This window comes from Equus przewalskii, chromosome 6 (genome assembly GCF_037783145.1).
Source record: "Equus przewalskii isolate Varuska chromosome 6, EquPr2, whole genome shotgun sequence".
Taxonomy (NCBI): Eukaryota; Metazoa; Chordata; class Mammalia; order Perissodactyla; family Equidae; genus Equus; species Equus przewalskii.
In genome coordinates, this window is record NC_091836.1 from 4,932,266 (window position 1) to 4,951,315 (window position 19,050).

At 45.6% G+C, this 19,050-nt stretch overlaps 1 protein-coding gene across 5 annotated transcripts in view; it reads left to right on the forward strand.

The window, feature by feature from the left end:
- The window catches only part of ADGRE1 (adhesion G protein-coupled receptor E1), a 73,438-nt gene that overhangs the window by 38,628 nt on the left and 15,760 nt on the right, over positions 1 to 19,050 (forward strand). For 3 of the 5 annotated variants that reach the window (XM_070622774.1, XM_070622775.1, XM_070622773.1), the window contains 10 exons: positions 4,544 to 4,699; positions 4,822 to 4,941; positions 6,499 to 6,645; positions 10,513 to 10,656; positions 10,742 to 10,888; positions 12,429 to 12,517; positions 13,854 to 13,937; positions 14,627 to 14,804; positions 16,800 to 16,919; positions 18,081 to 18,280. In XM_070622774.1, the coding sequence (XP_070478875.1) occupies positions 4,544 to 4,699; positions 4,822 to 4,941; positions 6,499 to 6,645; positions 10,513 to 10,656; positions 10,742 to 10,888; positions 12,429 to 12,517; positions 13,854 to 13,937; positions 14,627 to 14,804; positions 16,800 to 16,919; positions 18,081 to 18,280 (1,385 nt within the window). Of the gene's footprint in view, positions 1 to 498; positions 655 to 776; positions 897 to 2,862; positions 3,010 to 4,543; positions 4,700 to 4,821; positions 4,942 to 6,498; positions 6,646 to 10,512; positions 10,657 to 10,741; positions 10,889 to 12,428; positions 12,518 to 13,853; positions 13,938 to 14,626; positions 14,805 to 16,799; positions 16,920 to 18,080; positions 18,281 to 19,050 lie in introns of all 5 variants that reach the window. The other 2 variants (XM_070622771.1, XM_070622772.1) reach the window with 1 other exon arrangement.

A 19,050-nucleotide genomic window follows, 5' to 3' on the forward strand; every position in this document is an offset into this window, starting at 1 on the left:
TGGCTTGCCTCTGTCCCACACAGTGTCAGTTGACTTGGTTCAACTGCAGGCTGGAGGAATCAGCCTGGAGAAGGCCCACTGACAAGGCTGGCAAGCTGGTGCTTGCTGTTGGCTGGCTGTTCCCCCAGGGCTGTGGGCTGCAGGTTTTAGTTCTGGTCTATGTGAGCTGCTTCTTCATGACTTGTTGGGCTACCTCAGTGTATGACGGGTCATTTCCAAGAATGAACATCTCAAGAGAACAAACAAGTGCATTATATTTTTATCACCCAGTGTGATATTTCTATGACCTAGCACGGTATTTTTACGACCTGGTGTCACTTTCACTGTAGTCACAAACATGCTCAGATTCAGATGGGAATCTAGACCCCAATGCCTCACGGATGGAGTACTGAATGCAGGGCATATGTGATGGAAAACCCTGTTTCAACCGTCTTTGGAAAATGCATTCTGCTGCACAAGTTGTGACAACTTTGCAACTCTAACTCTTTCTCTATCCAGATGTAGATGAGTGTTCTAAGAAGCCCTCACCATGTGGTGCTAACTCAGTCTGCAAAAACCTGCCCGGGAAATACAAGTGCAGCTGTTTGCCTGGTTTCTCTTCTCCCACTGGAAATGACTGGAACCCGGCAAAGCCAGGTCGTTTCTCCTGTACAGGTAACGCTCTCGGCATCTCAGGTGTGGTCTTTCGGGGGCGGCTACCATTGAGTTGGATACCTGTGTTTCTCACCTTAGACACTCATTCTTTTGTCGGCTCGCTCTCCTCCACTGCTCCTCAGACATCAATGAATGCCTCTCCAGCGGGATCTGCCCAGAGCATTCTGAGTGCACCAACTCCTTGGGAAGCTACAGTTGCAGCTGCCGAGCTGGATTCTCCTCTAGAAACTCCATCTGTGAAGGTAAAGAGGACCTGCCCTCCTCATTTACCTGCTCAATTAACAATCACCTCAATTGATGATGCTATGAGGTAGGGGTCGCTATCCCCAGTTTAGGAGTGAGAACATTGAGGCTCAGAGAGGTGAAGTGACTTGCCCAAGGATGCACAGCTATTAAGTGGAACAACCAGGATGTGAACTTCTGTTGAGGGCCCATCGTGAGTTAAGCAGTGGGTCAGGCAGTACTTGAGAGTAATGGGGGACTCTGTCCCTGGAACGATTTTCTCCTCAGGGGACACTAGAAACGTCTAGAGACATTTTTGATTGTCACACTGGTGGTGGTGGTGGGGTTGTGTGTGCTACTGTCATCAAGGGAGTAGAGGCCAGAGATGCTGCTAAACACCCTACAATGCACAGTACTGCCTCCCACAACCAAAAATGATCTGGTCCCAAATGTCAGTAGGGCTGAGGTAGAGACACTCTGTGCTCGGGAGAGCTGAGACCCAGATCTCGGAACTTTTTCCCAAAAGGTATTTGAATTAAGGCCTGAGAGTGACTCTCATCCCTCTCCCCTTCTGTATTGTCGGTCATCATGTCTTGGGGATTCTACCTGCTAATCGTGTCTTGAATCTCATCAGACTTCTTCCTCCTTCACTCAGGCTTCATATTTACTGCAGCAGCATCCTCACTTGTCTCTCCCTGTCTCCAGTCTTCTCCCCTCAAGTCCCTCCTCTACACTGCCTCCAGAATGTTCTCACTGAGACCCCGGGTCTCCATCCTCCTGAGTCCACTGAGGATCTATTGCTCCCTACGTTCACTTACAGGGATCGTGACTCCATCCAGAGGGGTTTGGAGTGATCAAGCCGTCATCACAGCTCCTGGGCTTGGATTCAGAGATATTTGAAGTCATGTCTCATTGTTCTGGTCCATTTGTAGCAGTTATCTATTGCTGAGTAACAAATTACCCTGAAAGTCAATGGCTTAAAACAACTACTGTTTATTTAGCTCTTGACCCCATGCATTGGCAGTTTAGCTATGGCTCTAGTGGTGAGTTCTTTGGGTCTCAACCATTCTTTTTCCTGTGTCTGTGGTCAGCTGTGGTTGGCCTGGGCTATCTCCGATGACTGGAGCTCATCCGAGCTGATCCATCTCTCTTCCTCTTTTTCGTTGTTCATTAGTCTAGTCTAGGACTTGTTCGGGTGAGAGAATCAGGAATCCCAAAGCATGAGCAGAAGCAAATAATCCTCTGGAGGTCTGAGTTTGGAACTGGTACCACATCACTTCCGCTGCATTCTACTGACCAGTGCAAGTCATAGGGCCAGCTGGATGAAGGGGTGGAAAACAAACTCCACGTTTAAATAGAGGAGTGGCAAAGTCACATTGCACTGCACAAGCTGCATCTTGAGGTGTGGATAGGGTTGCATATAAGTGGCCAGAGAAGTATCACACTCTCGGAAGTTATTTTCTGGATGAATGAATAGGTGGATAGATGTATGGATGTATGCATAGATAGAGGGGTAGCTGAATAGATGCATAGATTGATGGATGGATGGATGGATAGCTGAATAGAGGCATAGATTGATGGATGGATGGATGAGTGCATAGATGGATAGCTGAAGAGATGCATAGATTGATGGATGGGTGGATGGATGGATGGATGCTTAAAAGAAATGAACAAAGGAAAGGAATAAACAGTGTACTTTGTTCTCTATGCCGGAAACGGGGATCTTGATCATTTCTGCAAAGTACCATTGTTATAGTAGTTTTGATGTTACTTGTCACACTTTTGCTTACATATTATTGGCCAGAACCTATTCTCATGGAGCCGCGGGACTGCAGGGAGGTTAGGAAGAAGGGTAGAACGTGAATATTGGGGAGCCTCGGCGCTGCGTGCCACAACTTAAGAGCACGTAGAGTGAATATTCACTTACCATCTCCTTTCCGAAATTCCTGCTCTGCCTTCATGCCGGTTTTCCCTTCCACTCTCCAGATGTGGATGAATGTGCAGATCCCAAATCTTGCCCAGAGCACGCGACCTGCCACAACAGTCCTGGAAGCTACTCTTGTGTCTGCAACCAAGGATTTGCTTCCAGCAGTGGAAACGTGAGATTTCAAGGCCAGGGAGAGACATGTGCAGGTAGGTGGAGGGGTGTGTTGGGGAATTAGGTCCCAGTCTGTTTACAAAGACAGCACTTGTGGAGCACGAGTCAGGGTGGGTCTTGGCTGTGTTTGAAGACCTCATCAACAAAACCTAAGGCAAGAATCATTCATTCATTCATTCATGCATGCAGTGTTTGACGAAGACTTAGAGCATGTGCAACACGGCTGGTTCTATTCCGGGGATGGTGGATACAGCAGTGAATAACTCAGGCACACATGTTTGTTCTCCTGGAACTTACCCTCTACTGTGGGAGGAGATGAATAACAAAATATAAATGCATGAACATATTGTGTGTTAGGGAAAGTTAAAGGAGATGAAGAAGTATAAGGCAGCAAAGGTCAACAGAGAGTGCCGTGAGTGGACGTCTAATTTTAACAGAGTGGTAAGAAATGGCCGTGCTGAGAACTGTATATTTGAGAAAAGACGGGTACTACAGCAACGATTTTGTCCCCTCTGTGTTTGACCTCCAGTGTGGTGTCTGATACACTGTGAATATTAAACAGACATTTGAAGGATGAAGGGACATGCACCTTATTCTTTATGTCAACTCCAGTTGGAAGGACGATTCTACTGACAGGCACTAGGTTGTTTCTAATGTTTTACAGCGTCGTACAAAGCTGGGATGACATCCCGGTGATCTTCTCTTGACGTACAGTGGCCGCTCCAGTTTTCTGACTAGGAGAGGTGCGGGTGACTGGGTGGGAAACATAGGAGACTTGCCTTGAAGTTGTGTTTCCACTACAAATACACAGCAAGTGTTTGCTTACAGTGAAACGGCAGAGCAGGGTTGAAGGAGACTTGGGCAGAGGTACACGATGGTCCCACGACTGCACAGTTCCATGAGTTCCTCAATGGGTAAAATCCTAGAGGTGGCTTTGCCAGGTGTTCTAGTTCTCTATGGGTGGGTAACAGACCATCTCCAAACTTAGTGACTGAAAACAGCAACAATCATTTATTTTGCTCATCAATGAATCTGCTATTTGGCCTTGGTTTGAGGAGGATGGCTTGCCTCTGTCCCACACAGTGTCAGTTGACTTGGTTCAACTGCAGGCTGGAGGAATCAGCCTGGAGAAGGCCCACTGACAAGGCTGGCAAGCTGGTGCTTGCTGTTGGCTGGCTGTTCCCCCAGGGCTGTGGGCTGCAGGTTTTAGTTCTGGTCTATGTGAGCTGCTTCTTCATGACTTGTTGGGCTACCTCAGTGTATGACGGGTCATTTCCAAGAATGAACATCTCAAGAGAACAAAGAAGTTCATTATATTTTTATCACCCAGTGTGATATTTCTATGACCTAGCACGGTATTTTTACGACCTGGTGTCACTTCTGCTATAGTCACAAACATGCTCAGATTCAGATGGGAATCTAGACCCCAATGCCTCAGAGATGAAGTACCAAATTCACACTGAATGCAGGGCACATGGGATGCAAAACACTGTTTCAACCATCTTTGGAAAATGCATTCTGCTGCACAAGTCGTGACAACTTTGCAACTCCAACTCTTTCTCTATCCAGATGTAGATGAGTGTTCTAAAAAGCCCTCACCATGTGGTGCTAACTCAGTCTGCAAAAACCTGCCCGGGAAATACAAGTGCAGCTGTTTGCCTGGTTTCTCTTCTCCTACTGGAAATGACTGGAACCCGGCAAAGCCAGGTCGTTTCTCCTGTACAGGTAACGCTCTCGGCATCTCAGGTGTGGTCTTTCGTGGACGGCTGCCATTGAGTTGGATACCTGTGTTTCTCACCTTAGACTCTCATTCTTCTGTCCGCTCTCTCTCCTCCACTGCTTCTCAGACATCAATGAATGCCTCTCCAGCGGGATCTGCCCAGAACATTCTGAGTGCACCAACTCCTTGGGAAGCTACAGTTGCAGCTGCCGAGCTGGATTCTCCTCTAGAAACTCCATCTGTGAAGGTAAAGAGGACCTGCCCTCCTCATTACCTACTTAATTAAGAACCACCTCAATTGATGATGCTATGAGGTAGGGATCACTATCCCCAGTTTAGGAATGCGAACATTGAGGCTCAGAGAGGTGAAGTGACTTGCCCAAGGATGCACTGCTATTAAGTGGAACAACCAGGATTTGAGCTTCTGTTGAAGGAATACTGTGAGTTTAGCAGTGGGTCAGGCGGTACTTGAGAGTAATGGGGCGACTCTGTCCCTAGAACAATTTTCCCTTAGAGGACACTAGCAATGTCCAGAGACATTTTTGATTGTCACGGTGGTGGTGGTGGTGGGGTTGTGTGTGCTGCTATCATCAAGGCAGCAGAGGCCAGAGATGCTGCTAAACACCCTACAATGCACAGAACATCCTCCCACAACCAAAAATTATCTGGTCCCAAATGTCAGTATGGCTGACGTAGAGACACCCTGTGCTCGGAAGAGCTGAGACCCAGATCTCGGAACTTTTTCCAAAAAGGTTTTTGAATTAAGGCCTGAGAGTGACTCTCATCCTCCCTCTCCTTCTGTATTGTCAGTCATCATGTCTTGGGGATTCTACCTGCTAATTATGTCTTGAATCTCGTCCATTTGTAGCAGTTAGCTATTGCTGATTAACAAACTACCCTGAAAGTCAATGACTTAAAACAACTACTATTTATTTAGCTCTTGAGCCCATGTGTTGCCAGTTTAGCTGGGGCTCTGCTGGTGCATTCTTTTGGTCTCAACCATTCTTTTTCCTGTGTCTGTGGTCAGCTGTGGTTGGCCTGGGCTATCTCAGATGACTGGAGCTCATCTGAGCTGATCCATCTCTCTTTCTGTTTTTCCAGTCTTCACTACTCTAGTCTAGGACTTGTTCAGGTGACAGAATCACGAGTCCCAAAGCATGAGCAGAAGCAAATAATCCTCAGGAGGTCTGAGATTGGAACTGGCACCACATCACTCCTGCTGCATTCTATTGACCAATGCAAGTCATAGGGCCAGCTGGATGAAGGGGTGGAAAACAAACTCCACATTTAAGTAAAGGAGTGGCAAAGTCACATTGCACTGCACCAGCCACATGCTGATGCGCAGATAGGCGTGCACATATGTGGCCAGAGAAGTACCACACTCTTGGCAGATATTTTTTCGATGAATGAGTAGATGTATAGATGAATGGATGGATGGATAGATAGCTGGATAGATGGATAGATATTTGTATGAAGGAATAGATAGATGATTCAAAGAAATGAACAAAGAAACAAAGGAATAAACTTTTTTCTCTGTGCAAAAAGAAAAAAAAAGACTAAGGCCGTTTCTGAAATCTATGAGGACTATGTTTTGAAATTATTTGTCACCCATTTGCTTACATACTATCGGCCAGAATTTATTCTCATGGCCCTGCCTAACTGCAAGGGTGGTTAGGAAGAAGGGGAGCACGTGTGTACTGGGGAGCCTCAGTGCTGTGTGCCACAAGGTAAGACCACGTAAAGCGAATCTTCCCTTGCCGTCTCCCGCTCTTCTGTGACCTGGGTTTTCTCTTGCACTCTCCAGATGTGGATGAATGTGCAGATCCCAAATCTTGCCCAGAGCATGCGACCTGCCACAACAGTCCTGGAAGCTACTCTTGTGTCTGCAACCAAGGATTTGTTTCCAGAAGTGGAAACGTGAGGTTCCAGGGCCAGGGAGAGACATGTGAAGGTAGGTGGAGTGGTGTGTTGGGGAATTAGGTCCAAGTCTGTTTGTGAAGACAGCACTGGTGGGGCAGGAGTCAGGGAGGGTCGTGGCTGAGTTCAAAGACCTCATCTGCAACACTGAATAGAATAATCATTCATCCACTCTTTGATCAGTACTTCTGGAGCATGTGCAACATGGCTGGTTCTATTCTGGTGATGGTGGATACAGCAGTGAATAACACAGGCTCAAATGTTTGTTCTCCTGAAGTGCATCTTCTACTGTGGGGGGAGGTAGATGTCAAGAAATAAATGCATGAACACATTGTGTGTTAGGGAAAGTTAAAGGAGATGAAAACAAATAAGGCAGGAAAGGCAGACAGAGAGTGCTGGGGGTGGCATTCTAATTTTAACAGGGTAGTAAGAAAAGGCCATGCCGAGAAGCTGATATTTGAGAGAAGATCCGATGGAAGTGAAGGACTGAGATGTTGGGTGTCTGGGGAAGGATGTTCCAGGAGGAAAGAAGAGCAGATACAGAAGTCTGGAGGCAGGATCCCAGCCAAGCTGCTAAGCTCTCCCATCAGTGTGCTCGTTGGGTCCTCCCTACAACCTGATGGCGTCATCCGTATTCTACACTCACTTCACAGGTGAGGAAACTGAGCCTCCATTGTTGGAATCACTCTTCAAGGACAAATAGTAGCAGGTGGGAGAATCATGTTCTCACTGTGCCTAGGTGTCACTTCACACCCGGTGCTCCCAACCACCATGCTATTCAGACTCCAAATGAGGAAAGTGAGATGCACAGAGATGAATTCCTTTGTCCAGTCTGTTAGTCTTCTCAGGCTGCCATAACCAAATACCGTAGGCTGGGGGCCTTAAACAACAGAGCCTTATTTTCTCACAGTTGTGGAGGCTGGAAGTCTGAAGTCAGTGTGCCGGCATGGTTGGGTTCTGGTGACGGCTCTCTTCCTGGCTTGTAGATGGCTACCTTCTGACTGTGTCCTCACGTAGCAGAGGAACGTCTTGCGTCTCTTCGTCTTCTTACAAGGGCACTGATCCCATCCTGAAGGCCCACCTTCATGACCTCACCTCAACCTAATTACCTCCTCGAGGCCCCTTGTGCAAATACCATCCCACTGGGAATTGGGGCTTCACCATATGAATTTTGGGGGGACATAATTCAACCCATAACTCCCAGTAACACACAACTTATAAGCGACAGAGCCAGGCTTTGAACCCAGGATGTCCATGCCCTCCGCCCCTCCACTCTGATGCTGCTCTGATGGTCATTATTATTAATAGTATGGTGATTCCTTGGAGAGGAATTGAGATTCGGGGAAAGAGAAGAGTAAGTGAGTTTGATGCTGAGTAGACACAGGTGAGAGAATGAGCCTTCAAGAACCTACAGGGAATCAACGAATCTGGATCATGGAGTGTGAAGGGTTTAGAAGAAAAACATGAGCTTAGGTGGGAAGAGACTCTCAGGGTCTCGCATGTTCTAATGAGGAGTTTGGATCTGATCCTGAGCCGTGAGGAGCCTCATCAGAAGATTTGCACGAGTCATAAAGTTGCCTCGAAACACTTCCTTTCTGTAAGGATGAAAATGTCTTTAAGAAGGTGAGACTCAAGCCAGGGAAACCCATTGGCTTCAGTCAGCGATGGAGCTGGACCGCTGCTGCAGCCTCAGCATCCTTTATCCTTCTGACTTAGACCAGTTTTCCATGCTATGGTCAGCATGGTTTTTAGGTTAGTTGTTTGGGATGCTCATGGTAAGGGTAGAAGGAGGACGAGTTGGTGCTTAGATGTGGGTGAATGTTTCAGGAACTCGACTCTTTGTGGTCCCAGTTCCATCTGTACCAAGATCCTAGGAGAATACGGTTGTTCCCGCCTGCCTGGGTTCTTCTCGCCTGATGTTTGGACCCCTGAGAAACCAGAGGCTTTCAAACGTACGGATAATCCTCCCAGCCGTGCTGAGGTCTTCTCAATGGATGTCAAACTACCCCGAAATGTAGCAACTTGTAACAACCACCCTTTGTTCTTGCTCATGATGCTGCGTGTTGACCACATGGTTTTTCGGGGGAACTGGGATGGCTGGCAGGTCCAAAATAGGTTCACTTACATGACTGGTAGTTGGCAATGGTCTCTGGCTGGGAGCTCAGTTGGGCCCCTCAGTTGTTCTCATGGGCCTTTCCACAAGGCTGCTTGGGCTTCCTCAGAGCATGGCAGCTGGTTTTCAAGACAGAATGTTCCAAGAGGAAGAAAGCAGAAACTGCCAGTCCTTGTAAAGCCTGGGGCTTTAGAAGTCCGTGAGTGTTACTTCTACTGCATTCTTTTGGTCACAGTCACAGGGCCAGCCTAAATCCAAAAGAAGGGGAAATAAATTCTCCATCTCACTGGGAGGGCAACATGTGCGTACAAGAAGTGGGAGAATTGATGGAGGCCATCTTTGGAGTCTCTACCATATGGCAGAACACATTTTATAGTCTTCAATTCCTGCGGGAAATACATGCTTCCTTCCGTTGCAAATGTTATACTTCTTCTTATCCATTGATCTTCACTAGCTGCTGACATTGTTAGAAGCAGAACGATAGAGGGATAAAGTGGAAAGACACCTTAGAGAGATTAATACAGTTCTAAAAGCTCCTAGGAAAATCTATTCAGAATTCCCAGCTAGGGCCAGAACCACGGACTTCCACATGCCTTTTCAGTCAAATTATCACCTCCTTTATTCGTTTTACTTATTCAGGCGTCATTTCACATGAAGGAAGTTCTCCTAGGTCCCCAAGTTTTGAAAACCATGCACTGAGTCCAGTGCTATATGCAAAATATAAATTCCACCTGTACTGTCTCTGACAAGAGCTCATGTAGTTGATGCCTAGATATTTCTGGAAGTGGGGGGCTCCCTATGAAGAGAAACCCACTCCTTGGTTAGAGATGTTTTCTGTGATACCAAGGGAAAAATCACTTCCCCACACCTTCCAACCATGGCTCATTCTCGGGTCCTTTGAGACCTCCAAATTAGCCTGCTTTCCCATCGCAGAGATGTCTCATCACAAATTTCCATGATAACGCCCAGTGCAATATACAATATATCTGCATAAGCTGCTGGTGTGAGTGTTGCCTATTTATTCCTCATGCTTTGTGAGTTGATAGAGAAATATGATTTTGCCTTTCCTTCATTCCTAATTATTTTTCTTCCAGAACATTCTATTCCACATATCCTCTGTGGTTCAGAAACCGTCAGAGGGAGAGGTAACCCCATGTTGCCATAGTGACCTGACTCCACTGTGTGTGTTAGACCAAGGTTTCTCAATCTTTGCACTATTGACATTTTGGGCTGGATAGTTCTTTGTTCTGTGTGGAGCTGTTCTGTTCATTAGTGGATGTCTGGTAGCATCTTTGGTCTCTACCCCCCAGACCCCAGGGACCACCAGAAATGTCTCCAGACATTGCCCAATGTCCCCTGGGGGGACAAATTGCCCTCAGTTGAAAACCACTAGCTTAGCATGATAGAACTTTCTGACTCTCCTAACCATCCAATACGGATATACTTGGTCAATGGGCAGCTTTCTTCCACAAGGTGATAAGAGAGATCCAGTCTTCTTGCATCTCTGATTCTTCTATCCCTTAGGACCTTGGAATCCCTGGTTCCAGCCAGTGGTGGGGAAAGAGAAAGAAGGCACACCCCCTTGGCCCAGAAGTGACACGTCATAGCCTCTCACGTTTCATAAGCGAGAGCTAGTCACATGGCCTCATCCAGATGCAGAGGGTTCTGGGAAATGTAGTCCATGTAGGCTGCCATTTTTTAGTGACAACGCCATGCTTTGGAAGGGGAAGCATGCCTTTTGTTGCAGCGTTAGCCAACTCTGCCTCATGTTCATTCTCTATTCCACAGACATTGATGAGTGCCTTAATAAGCCATGCCTTTCCAATGCAAGATGCACCAACACCCCCGGGAGCTACTTTTGTACCTGCCACCCTGGCTTTGCACCCGGCAATGGACAGCTGAACTCCACAGACCAAGAAACAGAATGTAGAGGTGAGCAGAGGGTTTGCTGGACATCCCTGGAAAGAAGTATCTCCTTGTCCCTCTGGGTTGTTTGATCTTCTCAAGTTCTTTGCAGATATTGATGAGTGCCTCCGAGATCCATCACCGTGCGGTCCCAATTCCATCTGCACCAATGCCCTGGGCTCCTACAGCTGTAGCTGCATTGTGGGCTTTCATCCCAATCCGGAAGGCTCCTGGATATATGGCAACTTCAGCTGCGAAAGTAATACTCTCCTTGTGTGTCTTGGCAATGGACTCTGTGTCTTGCTTTGGTTGTAAAATCCTCACTGTACCCAACCTCTGGCTCCTCCTCTTACTTTCACCTCATTCATTCTCTCTTTTTGATCCATTCATTAATATACTCATTTGATAAATTATTTTTGAAGCATTAATTAATCAGTTAATTAATTAATTAACTAATCAAACAGGCCCCTGCACTAGCTACTGAGGATTCAATCCTGGATGTAATGTCAATGATACTTGCCCTCATATAGCTTATAGTCTATGGAAGGAAATAGAGAACACATACATAACTATTTAATAATTGAAAAATCATAGTGCCCTTTGGAGTGACTCATAGGATATTTAATATGCTCCAGGCAAGTGAATTTAAGCTGAAGCTTGAAAGAAGAGTACAAATTATCCAGATGAAGAGTGGAGATCACAGTGTGCTAGGTTACAGTATGTGCAAAGGCCCTGAGGCTAACGCAGAATGAGTGCTAGGGGAAATGTCATTAGCTGCATCTGAGCATGTTGGCAGAAGTCAGATTCTGCAGGAACTTGTGTGTCCTGTGAAGGGTTTTGGAGTCTTTTTGCCAAGAGCAGTGGGGAACTGTGAAAGGTTTACATTTTAAAAATTGTGGATTATCTGATACATTAAAACTGTAAGTAATTTATACAGAGGCAATGAAGTGTAATAAAATGAATATGTCCGAGGCACTCGCCAGCATAAGAACTAGACCATCACCAATGCCACTGCATTTTCTGCATGTTCCTTCTCTGCTGGTATCCTTGTCTTCTCCCCAGAGGGAACCACTTTCAACTTTGTATTTATAATTCCCCTAGTTAAAAATGTTCACCCTATGCATGCATTCCTAAACAACACCTTGCTTAGTTTCGTCTACATTGGAGCTTTATAAAAATGGTATACTATGTATAATGTTTTTTTAAATTGAGATATAATTGATATATAACATTATATTAGTTTCAGGTGTATAACATAATGATTTGATATTTGGATATATTGCAAAATAATCACAATAAGTCCAGTTAACATCTGTCACCCCACATAGTTACAAATTTTTTTTTTCTTGTGATGAGAACTTTTAAGATCTACTCTCTTAGCAACTTTCAAATATGCAATCCAGTGTTATCAACTGTAAGCACCATGCTTTACATTGCATCCCCCGGACTTATTTAATTTATAACTTTTGACTCCCTTCACCCATTTACCCATCCCCCACCCCAGCCTCTGGAAACTGCCAATCTGTTCTCTGTATCTATGAGCTTGCTTTTTTTTCCCTTTTAAGATTCCACACGTAAGTGAGATCATACGGTTTTTTTCTGACTTGCTCTTTTCATTCCGTATTACATGTCTCGGAGTCCCTGATGTCGTAGTGTGTAGCTGCAGTTTGTTCATTGCCACTGCTGTATAATAAGGCAAGGAATGGATTTTAAGCAAGGGGTGATAAAACCAGACTTGCCTTCTAATCATATCTTGCTGTGGTTGAAGTTTGATTTGGTTGCTTTTGTTTTCTTCCTAGGGGCTCCCTTCAAGTGTAAAGAAGATGTGTTAGCCAGAAATAAGCAGGTCCATCTATGCCAAACGAAAACAGCAGTGGAGCCTGAAGATGTAAGTATTTTTGAAGGTTCCTAGCTCTTGACGTGGTCCTAGAAGCCACTTAGGTAAGACGCTGTTTTGCAGTTTTAACAAAGGCAAAAGTAACGGTGGCCCAAACCAGATAGCAGTTTATTTCTCTCTTTGTAACAGTTTGAGTTTAAGCTGCTGAGGGCTGATGTGACGGCTCCAGAACGCTCTGCCGTCATCAACACAAGACTCCCTCATTGTGGTCCAGGATGGCTGCTCCAGTCCCTGCCATCACGTTCTGCATCCCAGCTGGTGGACAGGGGGAAGGGGAAGTGAAACGCACCGTCCTTCTCTGTGAAAATATGACCCAGTATCACTTCTGCTTTCACCTCATTGGCCAGAAATTAGGCACATGGTCACACGAGCTACAAGGAATGTTGGTAAGGGAGGCCATCGTTCCATCTAAAACCTGGGGATTCTTTTACCAAAAGAAGAAAGGATGTTGGGGGTCTCATTACCAGTGAAGGTGTTGCTGCTGCATCTGTGTGATCTGGGGCAGGTGATTCATAGCTGCCACACCAGGAGGAATTTGGACGTCTGATTCTCTAATGAAGTCATTCCAGTGTAAATGCTCCATGAGCATCTTCAGGAATTGATGTCTCTATTTTAAATATAAGCTTGTAAATAAGCTTTGGAATTCGCATGCACTACAGAGCATTATCAGGTTTTTAAAAAATTGCAGTGAAGTATACATGAAAAATTCAGCATTTTAAAGTGTACAGTTCAGTGGCATTTAGTACTCACAGTGATGTGTAACCACCACCTCTTTCTATCTCCAAAAGCTTTTCATCACCCCCAAAGGAAACCCTCTACCCGTTAGTGGCTATTGTCTGTTCCCCTCCTACTCCCCACCCCCGGTAAATGACAATCTACTTTCTGTCTCCATAGATTTGTCTCTTCTGGACATTTCACATAAATGGAATCATACACTATGTGGCCTTCTGTGTCTAGCTCCTTTCACTGGGCATCACGTTTTCAAGGTTCATCCATGTTGTAACATGTATCAATGCTCCATTCCTTTTTATGGCTGAATACTATTCCATGTAGACCACTATTTTTTCCACACATTTCCCCATCTCTTTACCCCACTAGACAGTTTTGCTGTCTGTTTCCTTTTGTTGTTTATGGAAGAGAAAGTTTCTGTGGTTCCAATTTTGATCAAGTGGTGAATTTTTATTTCCCTCAGAATTCGAGAGACTCGTGACACCTCAGGAATTCAGAATCGCTCCATGTCGGGGGCTCGATGGCCCAGTTTGTACCTTACGTGCTTGGGGGGGTAGAGTGATCAATACTCACGAATGCTCTTTCCTCTGGGGCACAGGTTGCCTTTTGCACACAGTTGAATGCCGTCCTCAGCATGCTGGATGATGCCTGTGAAAACACATCTGCAGTCGTTTCTCTGAAGGTAATGGAGGGGTCTTCATAATTGTGTTTTGAGGTTCAAGCATCTTGGGGCACACTTTGAGAGCAGAAAGTCCTCTTTATAATTAATAGATTGCGCATTAGTATTTAATTTATTACGGTTGTAAGGTTTTAAAAATTAACACACAGTAAAATTGCCCTTTTCTTTACCATCCCATGAGTTTTATCGCGTGAATAGAGTTATGCAACCACCACCACAATCAGAATACAGAACGTTCTATCTCCCAAAAAACTCGCTTGGGCTTTCTGTTTATAGTAAGACGCTGCCTCCAGCACCAGCCCCTGAAAATCCCTGATTTGTTCTCTGTCCTTACAGCTTTGTCCCTTCAAGAATGTGATCTAAATGGAATCCCACAAAATGTGGCCTTTTGAGTGGCTTCGTTCACTCAGCTTAATGTCTTCAAGATCCATCAATGTTGTGTTCATCAAGAGTCCCATTCCTTTTTGGGGGTAACCGTTCATGACATTTAGCACATTTAGAGTGTCATGCAACCATCATCACTGTCTAGTTCCAGAACATTTTTATCACCCCAAAAGGAAATGCCCTACCCATGAAGCAGCCTCGCCTCATCCCTCTCTCATCAGCAACCCGTTCTCTTGGTGGGAGAGAGAGGACAGTTGCTGTTTCATGGATGAGAGAGAGAGAGACAGCAAGCACACCTTTCCTTGCAGGATATGGCTGAGAACATTTCTTCCGTGCTTGAGCAAACGTCCACCTCGTCCAACCTCACCAGAGAAGCAATGTCCGCCCTGGCCGTAGTCTTACTGGAGAGCGTGAAAAGAACCACACTGGAAGCTTTCCTGAATCCCTCGGGCAATGTCAGTCAGACTATTCGGACGGAACACTTAGGTAGGCTATATCCTTCATGGCAAGGTCACGCCTGGGTGCTGATTTTGATGGGTGACTTGGGCAGTGTGATTCTCCATACACCATCTTCCCGACTGTTTCAAACCTCTGAACTCACACAAAGCAAGCCTATCATAGGAATGACATCTCCCATTTATTGATTGCCTGGCGTTGTGTTAAACCCTTTTTTTTTTTTTTTTGGTGAGGAAGACTGGCCCTGATCTAACGTCTGTTGCCAATCTTCCTCTATTTTGTATGTGGGACGCTGCCACAGAGTGGCTTGATGAGCAGTGTGTAGGTCTGTGCCCAGGAACTGAGCCAGCCATGCCCGGGCTGCCAAAGTGGAGCATGGGAACTTAACCACTATGCCACCAGGCTGGCCTCTGCACTGTGTTAAGAGTGTGTTGCCAGGCACTGTTTGTAGGGTGTCATTAATTTATTCAACAAGTATTTTTTGGCTGTCTACTGTGTGCTGGGTGTTAAGATATGACAGTCATTTGCTGTGTTCAGATATTTCCAGCTCTTTCTTCTGGGCCTGTGGTGGGATTGTACTGCCAGGCTTGGGGTCAGGCAGGATTTTGTGATGAGTTTAGGCCAGTGAATTGTGAATGGAGTACCTTCCAGAGACTTCTCTCCCTCTTCCCTAGGGACGGGCAGTGTTTCAGATCACAGTTTCTCCATCTGCGTGGGTCCCAGGGCAAGGATAACACAGAGCAGGGCCCTAAGTCCATTCATGATGGACACAAAGCATTAATGAGAAATTGATAATTATTTCTAATCCGCTAAGATTTGGGGCTGTTTGTTACTGCTGCCTGACCGATCCTCTCCTGACTGATACGGCTCTGGCTCTCCCATCCTGAACATGCTTGATGGGTGCCTGCATGGAAATATTGAGTACCATATGCCAAGTGGAGGAGCATCCCACTCCTGGCACTTGCTCCCTGCTAGGAAGTTCCATCCTAATAATGCCCAGGAAGTCGAGAGGTGGAAATAGCGTATTTGTTAAAGTTCCACCAGTAGTGAACAAAATTGTCCTCGTGAATCTTATATTTTAGAGATAGATATCTGGCATACCAGATCAGGCTAGCTGTGCTGAGAAACACACAGCAGGCTAAGGAGGCTCGAGATGGTCAAGATTAGGAGGAGCGTTGCTATCTTATACAGTGCGGTTAGGGGAAGTCTCATTGGGGTTGGGACCTCAGGGAAGGGAGCCGTGGAAATATTTGGAGAAAGAGTAAGGGTGGGAATACTTGGTGAGTTCAAGGAAGAATGAGGAGTCCAAGGTGGCTGGAGTGGGGCAGAGGATGGTGAAAGCTGCAGGAGAAGGGGTGAGGAAAGAAAGGGAGAGGCAGATTTTGTACACAAATGTAGGGACTCAAGACTTTATTTGAGGTAAGAAGGCAGAGCAGGATCAGAGAGTTCGAGAACAGGCATGGCATTATCTGGCTTGTATTTTTAAAGGGTGCCTCTGGTAGAATTATCTATTTTGTTTTCATGAAGAGTCCTGTAATTATTGCCACGTTGCAGGTGAAGAATCTGAGGCTCAGAGAGGTTGAGTCATTGCTCAGGTTGGCACAGCTGGTGAGCGGCAGAGCTGGGTTTCCTAGTTACCTCCGTCTGACTGCAGAATCCAAATCTTCGTCCACCATACTGGGCTTGCCCTGGTCCCTTCCTAATTCCTTTAGCTTTGTAAAACATGTCTAAATTTGGAGTATCCAGAGAGTTGTGACTGTGTCGCCTTCTATCACTGTTGACTTCAACCCCATCTCTTCCTGATGCATCCCCTAGGATGTGAGAGCTCACTCTTATGGCTCCACCTGGGTTTCTCATGTGTTTGGTGCTACCATCCTCAACCTTTCACCAAGGGGCTCAAGATGTTTCCCATGATGATCCAGCCTTTCCGTTCTTCCCTTTGCTGGCAATTATACATGCTTACCTTTCTCGGACAGGACCCACTTTCCGGGTGACTGCATGCAAACTCTCCCTTTCTCTTTTTAGATGTTAATAGCAGAGTTATCAAGAACGAATGCTCTGAAGAGAACATGGCCTTTAGCTTGAAAGCCAAAGGGGATAAGATGACGATTTCATGCTCCACAATTAAAGAATCTGGATCCACAGGTACAGACCCACTCCGGAGAATCAGGGTGGGTAGTTATGGTACACTCAGTCAACAAACACTTATCGATCACCTCTTAGGTGCCAAGACCTATGCCAGGTGGTGGGGAAATCAATGATGGGAGAGGCAGAAATGGCCTCAGGAAAGTTTCCCACCTGCTAGGAAAGGCAGACATTGAAAAAATAATCTTGCAGTACCGGAGTATTGAAAGCTTACCTATCTAATACAGCAGCCACTGGCCACTTTTGTCATTCAGCACTTGAAATGTGGCCAGGTTGTGAATTTAAAATACCTACCAGATTTCAAAGACTTGGTCCAAAAAAAAAAATGGAGGATGTAAAATAGCTCACTCATAATTTTTTCTATTGATCGAGTGTTGAAACGATACTATTTTGCATGTATTGAATTAATATATTATTAAAATGAATTTTACCTGTTTTCTACTCTAAAATGTGGCTATTAGAAAATTTAAAATTGCGTATGTGGCTCATAGTATATTTCTAGCAGATAGTGCTGATCTGTATCAGGGGCTGGGAAACTTTTCCTGTAGAGGGCCGCTTTGTAAATATTTTAGGCTTTGAGGGCAACACAATTTCTGTCGCAACCATTCGACCCTGCCGTCATCGTGCAAAAGCATTCATCAGCAGCGTGTAAATGAATGGGTGTGTCTGTGTTGCAATAGAGCTTTTACTTAAAAAAAAAAAAAAAAACCATGCCATGGTAAGATAAGCCTGTAGGTCACTGTCCACCTTTCCTGATCTACATGCTGTGTGGGAGGCACAGCGAGCAGACCTGGGGCACATCCCTGGAGACCACCAACATTGAAAGGGGAAGCCCACCAAAGACACTGAACAAAAATGACCGTCAATGTTGGAGGGGAATTTCTTTTCCACTGTTGAGTTGAATCGTCCTTTAAAAACCCAAATTCAAATTTATTTGTAAATGTAGCTAAGATTTCTCCAAGTGATAGCACCACACGATTTTTTTCCTATGGTTCTGGGGAGGGTCACCAATCGGAAGCCCACAGGTATTTCAATCCTCAGAGCGGGCTAGTGAAGATTCAGGAATGCATGGGATATTAAAGTGTGTATACTAGTAACTACTGAGCAAATGATTCCCTCTTTTTTTTTTTTCTTTTTTTTTGCACTTGGGGGAAATCGCAGAGATCAGTGGGGTGGCTTTTGTCTCCTTTGCGGGTATGGAGTCTCTTTTGAACGAGAGCTTCTTCCGAGACTCTCAGACGCCCATGGCCAACTCCAAGAGGAAGCTGAAGATTAATTCTCGTGTCGTCGGGGGCATGCTGACAGGGAAGAAGAAAGACGGCTTCTCTGAGGCAGTCAACTACACTCTGGAGCACCTTGAGGTTTGTGAAGAGGTTTCTACTGTGCCCCCATCTATCTATTGGGGACTCCCCATCTCCTAGGGGGCTTAACTCTCTTTTTTTTTTTAATTGAGGCAACACTGGTTTAAAACATTATAAAAATTTCAAGTGTGCATCATTCTATTTCAATTTCTGTATAGAATACATCATGTTCACCATCCAAAGACTAATTACCTTCCATCATGGCACTCATGTGCCCTGTCACTCCATTTTTCCTCCTCCCTCCCCACTTCCCCTCTGGTAACCACCAGTCTAATCTCTGTATCTATATGTTTGTCGGTGGTGGTGGTTATTCTTATCTTCTACTTATGGGTGAAATCATATGGTATTTGACCTTCTCCATCTGACTTATTTCACTTAGCATAATACTCTGGAGGTCCATCTGTGTTGTTGCAAAAGGCAAGATTTCATCTTTTTTTTTTTTTTTTTGAGGAAGATTAGCCCTGAGCTAACATCTGCTGCCAATCCTCCTGTTTTTTGCTGAGGAAGACTGGCTCTGAGCTAACATCCATGCCCATCTTCTTCTACTTTATGTGTGGGGAGCCTACCACAGTGTGGTTTGACAAGCGGTGCGTAGGTCCACACCCAGGATCTGAACCAGTGAACCCCGGGCCGCCGAAGTGGAACGTGCGAACTTAACCACTGCACCACCGGCCTGGCCCCATAACTCTCATTTTTAATGGGGACCTGTTAAGGTAGCAAGCTTCCACAGTTTCTAGCAACTTAAGCCAGTCTTCAGAATCCACCTCTAG